Source organism: Xiphophorus maculatus, chromosome 12, assembly GCF_002775205.1.
Source record: "Xiphophorus maculatus strain JP 163 A chromosome 12, X_maculatus-5.0-male, whole genome shotgun sequence".
Classification (NCBI taxonomy): domain Eukaryota; kingdom Metazoa; phylum Chordata; class Actinopteri; order Cyprinodontiformes; family Poeciliidae; genus Xiphophorus; species Xiphophorus maculatus.
In genome coordinates, this window is record NC_036454.1 from 26,626,243 (window position 1) to 26,632,242 (window position 6,000).

The 6,000-nt window shown below is 44.4% G+C and overlaps 2 protein-coding genes across 5 annotated transcripts in view; one reads left to right on the forward strand and one right to left on the reverse strand.

The window, feature by feature from the left end:
• The window catches only part of cabin1 (calcineurin binding protein 1), a 66,981-nt gene extending 64,279 nt beyond the window's left edge, over positions 1 to 2,702 (reverse strand). For 3 of the 4 annotated variants that reach the window (XM_023344002.1, XM_023344001.1, XM_023343999.1), the window contains exon 1: positions 908 to 2,131. The gene's annotated coding sequence lies outside the window, so the exon portion shown is untranslated. Of the gene's footprint in view, positions 1 to 907; positions 2,132 to 2,633 lie in introns of those variants that run through there. The other variant, XM_023344000.1, reaches the window with a different exon arrangement.
• Positions 2,389 to 5,132, forward strand: nefl (neurofilament light). The gene is made up of 4 exons (XM_023344004.1): positions 2,389 to 3,725; positions 3,827 to 3,951; positions 4,037 to 4,455; positions 4,527 to 5,132. The coding sequence occupies exons 1-4, from the start codon at positions 2,598 to 2,600 to the stop codon at positions 4,733 to 4,735; spliced, it is 1,881 nt and encodes a 626-aa protein (XP_023199772.1). The 5' UTR covers positions 2,389 to 2,597; the 3' UTR covers positions 4,736 to 5,132.
• Positions 5,133 to 6,000: the final 868 nt, after the last annotated feature.

Genomic DNA, 6,000 nt, shown 5'->3' on the forward strand with positions numbered 1-6,000 from the left:
TCAATAGCATTGAAGTCGGGGCTTAGGAGAATTCTGTGAAATTTTCAAAAGCAGCTGTCATGTTTGTTTGGGAAGTTTCCACCATCTTACCAATCTTATTCATTTGAAGATGAACTGTCATCTTGAAATGAGCATGAACTCGTTTAAAGACGAAGATCAAACTATTCTGTCATAAAAACTGACCAAACAAACAAAACAAAAGAACCCTCTTAGAAACGTCAAGGTTTTCAGATTCAACAACACTGTGCCACCTCTCAAGCATGGTAGTGGGAGCATAATGCTATGGTTTGGAGTGCTGTACAAACTTACTGGAATATTAATTTGGGACAATCTCCAGGTTCTGCAACTTCTGGACCCCCGCTAGCTGTTGTAACAGTACAATGACCCCAGTCAGGTCGATTTTATTCTTTAAAAAAGAAATATGATCATGTCTGTTTGTTCTAACATTAACGGTTTACTGTAGTTATGGATGAATTCATTGTAGTAGACCTAATAGATTTGTAACATTCAATGAAACAGCCATAATCCAATACCAGTTCACTAGTGAGTTATTCATTCTATTTACTTAATAACAGCCCCAGAAGACACACCAAACAGAGAATTAAAATAAAAGGACAAGCTAATCGACTAAGCTAACTTTACCGAATTGTCCCTTCAACTAGCCTGGCTAGCATAATGGCAGCACACTTATTTCAGTATTTGAATAACAGAACTACATCCCCGAACACAATGGTTGCTGATTAGTTTAGACTATAACTATAATTCACATAATATAGAGCAATGCTCTACATTATGTGAAATTACAGTAATATAGTGCTTTGCTAATTGTGCAAAAGCAAATTCAGGGAGCTAACATTAGCTTGTGTCTCACAGAGCAAATCATCGTTTCCTAACCTCTGTAACTTACCGTCCATCGTCGAGGCACCTGCTTTACTTTTCTGACACATTAATCAGACGCGGAAGTGGTTATATTTCAGTGATATATGAGGAAATCAACTTTATTCATCATCCTTTGTTGCTGGAAGTCATGGACCCCGGGACGTTTGCAGCAAAAGACGTTTGCTACCCGCCAATTAGTAAAATCCTCGGTCATTGGTCAAGACTCTGCGAGTGTATAGATGTAACCAATGAAATGCTTCGATACAAGTAGAATTTCATAAACAACAGAGAAATGTGGAAAGTGGGTACGCACTATTCCTCATCCGAGAAAGCAAATCGTTACGCCGGATTGGTTTGCCCATATTTCCCAGCAGGTGTTCTTTAAAGTTAAAACCGGAGAATCATCTTGACCATGTCACTCATATTGCGCGTTGTGGTTTTTGATATGGGCAAGATGTCTCTGACCTTCTCTTGTCAGAAAAATGCTTTGTCTCCGTTTAAAACGAGAACTCCTCCCACTCCACCTTGTCAGCAGTTCTCCCTAGGTCCTCCCTCGGCTGAGTGTTAAAGAGCGTACCCAGCCAATTCAAGACCATAGAACGTGCTTTTGTGTTATTTACCATTTAGGAACTTTTAAAACGCATTTTTAGGCCGGCATGTGACTAAACAGTGAATTTATTTATAGAAAAAAAATGCTTTGTGATAAAGTGGAGTGAAGAAATAAAGCGTTAGCTTATTTAGACATGTCACAAATGATCAGTACCTCCACTGTAACACATTCGATGTATTTTGACAATGTTTGACAAAAGCAATGCATCACCAATTATACGAAGCGTTTATGAAAAGAGAACTGTATGTCCTTTATGTTAGAGAATTTACAACAAAGTAACATAATTTATATCTGGAGTGAAAAAGGTGTTGAACTCAATTCTGAAACAGGAGGTCTTCCAGAATTTCTGACCATTGCAATAAATGCATTTAGGACACTGTATGATTATTTTTTTTTTTTTAGGATGATTTTTTCTTTGTTTCGTATGAAATGCTGTGGTATAATGTAAAAACTGCAAGTAACGTACAAACATGAATTTGTATCATTCGTTTTTAAACTTATGTTTTTAAACTCAAATGTCTTAGTAATGTTCGAGCTGCATACTAAACACATGGCCGCTAGAGGGCAATCGTGTTCATGAAGTCCTTCAATTAACTTTCTTTCTTTTTTCTTTCTTCCCCTTTTCCTTCTTTCTTTCTTTCTTCCCTTTTTCTTTTTTCTTCCTTCCTTCCTTCTGTCCTTTTTTTCTGTCCTGTCCTCCTTCCTGCATCCCTTCCTTTTTTCCTTTCTTTCACAGGACCACCCAATTGTTTGATCCCTTAGCTTTTCTTTCACATGACATATAAAACAATGATGCAAAACTCCAAAACTGCTTGATAGACTGATATCAATAGGCTGATATTTTCCTAAGGATTTATGGGGTAAAACTGCAGCTTTCTCTGCAGTTTTCAGGAGTAACAGTAGACTCTTAATGTCCTCGGTGACCCTGTGTGTTGCAGCCCATTTTGCTCCATCGTTACTTATCCCCGCCTCATCTACCCACACACACACACTCCTCCCCATCTCTGCTGGCTGGCAAGGACCATAATCAATTCTTTCCGTCAGCATTGTGGAAGGAAAAAAAAAAGCTTACGTCACAGTCATTACGGTCTCTATAAAAGCCAGAGTAATGCAGATTCACTGTGCAGACAACACAGCTACATACCCTGGCACGACCCGGCAGAGCTCCGAAATCATGACTTCAACTGGCTTTGACCCTTATCTCCCTTCCACTTACAAGCGGAGAGTAGTTGTGCGCAATGCAGGATATGGAGCTGGAGGAGGAATTGGATCCAGGTCTGCTTACTCCACGCATTCAGCCCCAATGCCGTCTTATGTATCTTCACGCAGAAGTTATACGACATCCACCAGAGCTCCTTCGAGCTACTCCCCCATCCTTCCTGCTGCAGCTGCCAGCGAGCTCCGCCTTGAGCAAGCGGTCCAAGTTAGCTCCGAGTTCAAACAGCTGAGGACCCAGGAGAAGGCTGAGCTCCAGGACCTCAATGATCGCTTTGCAAGCTTTATTGAGAGAGTCCATGAGCTGGAGCAGCAGAACAAGCTGCTGGAGACGGAGCTGCTGCTGCTCAGGCAGAGGCAGGCAGAGCCCTCCAATCTTCGGGCCCTGTACGAACATGAGGTCCGCCAGCTCCATGCTGCTGTGGTAGAGGCCCGCCACGAGAAGCAAGCGGCCCAGGAACACAGAGATGAGATGGAGGATGTGCTGAAGAACCTCCAGAAGCGCTACGAAGACGAAGTCCTTGGCAGAGAGGAGGCAGAAGGACGGCTCATGGACGCCAGGAAGGGAGCGGACGAAGCCGCGCTGGGCCAGGCCGAGCTTGAGAAAAGTGTCGGCACCCTTCTGGACGAGCTGGCCTTCCTGAAGCGCCTCTGTGAGAGTGAGATCGCCGAGCTGCAGGCCCAAATTCAGTACAGCGTTGAGGTGGCCGTGGAGATGGAGGTCTCCAAGCCGGACCTCTCCACTGCTCTCCGTGACATTCGGGGCCAGTACGAGACGATGGCACAACGTAACCTGCAAGCAGCAGAGGATTGGTTCTGCAACAAGATGAGCGTGATGACGGTAGGCTCCACGCGCAGTACAGAGAGCGCACGCAGCGCCAAGGACGAGGCCGGAGAGTACCGCCGACTGCTCAAAGACAGAACCCTGGAGATTGATGCCTGCCGGGAGATGATCCAGGCTCTGGAAAACCAACTGCAGGAGGTGGAGGAGAAACAGAGTTCTGAGATCTCTGCAATGCAGGTAAGCAAGCACAACTTTGGAAAGTAGAGGAGAAGAGCAATGGGTAAACTCATTTAAATGTCAGATCAGCTTGAACTCTACTGTGCTTTCTCTTTTTGCAGAACACAATAGGTGAACTGGAGGATGAATTGAGGGCAAACAAGAATGACATGGCTCGCTACCTAAAAGACTACCAAGACCTCTTGAACGTAAAGATGGCATTGGATATTGAGATTGCGGCATATAGGTGAGTGCTCAAGTCACACTCACTGCAGAGTTTTATGCACTGCATTGTAACCGTGAGACCTTCACTTGCTGTCTCGTCCCACTAGGAAGCTTCTTGAAGGGGAGGAGAACCGCTTGAACGTGCCAAAACAAGGATCCTTCACCGTTTATTCTCAGGCCATGGGTCCTGCTCCAGCCTACGGAAGAGCGCAGGTCTCCACCCAGTCTCTGCTGAGCTCTGCGGCTCCGTACCTGCTGAGCTCCCGCCTGTACTCTCCGTCGCTTTTCACTGAAGACGTGATAACCGCAAGCCAAGCCCAGCAGGCGGAGTCCAGCCCTCCTCAAGAGGAAGAGGAGGAAGAGGAGCAGGGAGAGCAGGTGGAAGAAGAGGAGAAGGAGGGAGAAGAGGAAGAAGTAGCAGATGAGAAAGAGGATGAAGAAAAGGCTGAGGAGGAAGAGGAAGAGGGAGAAGAGGGAGAGGAAGCAGTAGAGAAAGAAGAGGGAGAAGAAGAAGGAAAAGGAGAAGGTTAGTGTTGCCATTTTACCTTTCTGACAATGAATAGAACATTTCCATTGTGCTCAAATGTCTCCTTACAGATGAAGAGGATCACGAGGAGGAGGAGGGTAAAGACAAAAAAGAGGAGGAAGAAGGGGGAAAAGAAAGCCAACCCCAAAGCGAAGACGACAGTGAGCAAAAAGAAGGCGATGAAGAGGGTGCAAAGGAGGAGGAGGAAGGTGAAAAAGAAGCAGAAGAAGAGGTGGAAACCAAAGAGAAATCCGCCAAAACAACTGATAAGAAAGTTTAAACTGACGAATCAGTTTTCTGGTGCTCAATATGCAGAGATGCCTCATCGAAAAGAAAAAAAAGAAAAAAAACAAAGATAAAAAACCTCATGAACTCGGAATATTCGGTCACTGAGGCCTCTGTATGTTTTACTTGAAACACTAACAGCATGTATGCACATGTTTACATGGCAACAACAAAGGAAAATAATAAAGATGGGAGACGTCAGGAATAGACTCTGCTGTGTGTGGATCTATTCGCAGGTGCTTTAACTGTCACCAAAAATGTGCTTATCCGACTGTCTTTGGGTGCAACGCGCGGTTTAAAAATGCCTTACCTCAACTCCCCACTGAGTGCTTTGAGTCTCAAAATGTGCTGCATTGAACCCCAATAAAGCCTTGAAGCCTTGTCAACCTGAAGCTGCCTCCACGCCTTTCATTTTACACTTACATAAACAGGCGGGTGCAGTAAGGAGTCAATTCAAATCATCTTCGCCACACACAGAAAACGCATATTCACAAAATTAGACTCAAAACCCAAGCTGTGTGACTCACAAACAAGAAAAAGGGATTTTGCATGCATTTTTTTTTTTTTTTTTAGCCTGGAGCTGCCTGTTTATTCAGAGCTTAAAACAACACACCTAATTTTCAACAGAATGTTAATGGAGGTTAATGGAGGGGAATAAAGGAACGTAAATGACGGGCAGAAGTCCATAGCTTGTATCCGCAGTGATATATTGGCCCACGGCTGAAAGAAGTGTGGGGGAGTGTGTTGGAGGAGACCAGCATAGTCAGCAAGTCAATTGATGCAGTAAAAAAATAAAAAATAAAAATACAGGTTGATCAGACACTAATTTCCAGATTTAAATATGAAACAAAGCAAAGCAACAGATTTCGGGTAACTTGCACAATCAACATTTTATCATGTTTCAATCTGCAGTTGCACTCCTTGCGTCTTCGTCTGAAATCAGCAGATGGTTTCTGTGCTGACATATGTCTTTGTGATCAGCGAGCTGACGCCAGTGTTTTTTTTCCCACTGCTTCACCCACCGCTCCACCCCCCCTTTCCTCCCCCAAACCTGCAACACACCAGCCCCTCATCCACATCACTGTCCATAAATCAGGCCACTGAAACCTTTATGACTCAGCTTCTGCTGCACTGGAGAATCTAGCCAAGTGTCGATTTAAGCAGAGTGGCAAGAGGAGTGGGGGAGCTTTGGGGGGGAAGAGAGGAATGTCATTATTTCATTAGGAAGAGAGAGACAAAGAGAGGTGGAGGAGGATGAAG

Coding starts and splice junctions, on each gene's coding strand:
- nefl (XM_023344004.1), top strand. CDS start 2,598: ATGCAGATTCACTGTGCAGACAACACAGCTACATACCCTGGCACGACC. Junction 3,952..4,036: donor ATTGAGATTGCGGCATATAG/GTGAGTGCTCAA, acceptor TCGTCCCACTAG/GAAGCTTCTTGAAGGGGAGG. Junction 4,456..4,526: donor AGAAGAAGGAAAAGGAGAAG/GTTAGTGTTGCC, acceptor GTCTCCTTACAG/ATGAAGAGGATCACGAGGAG.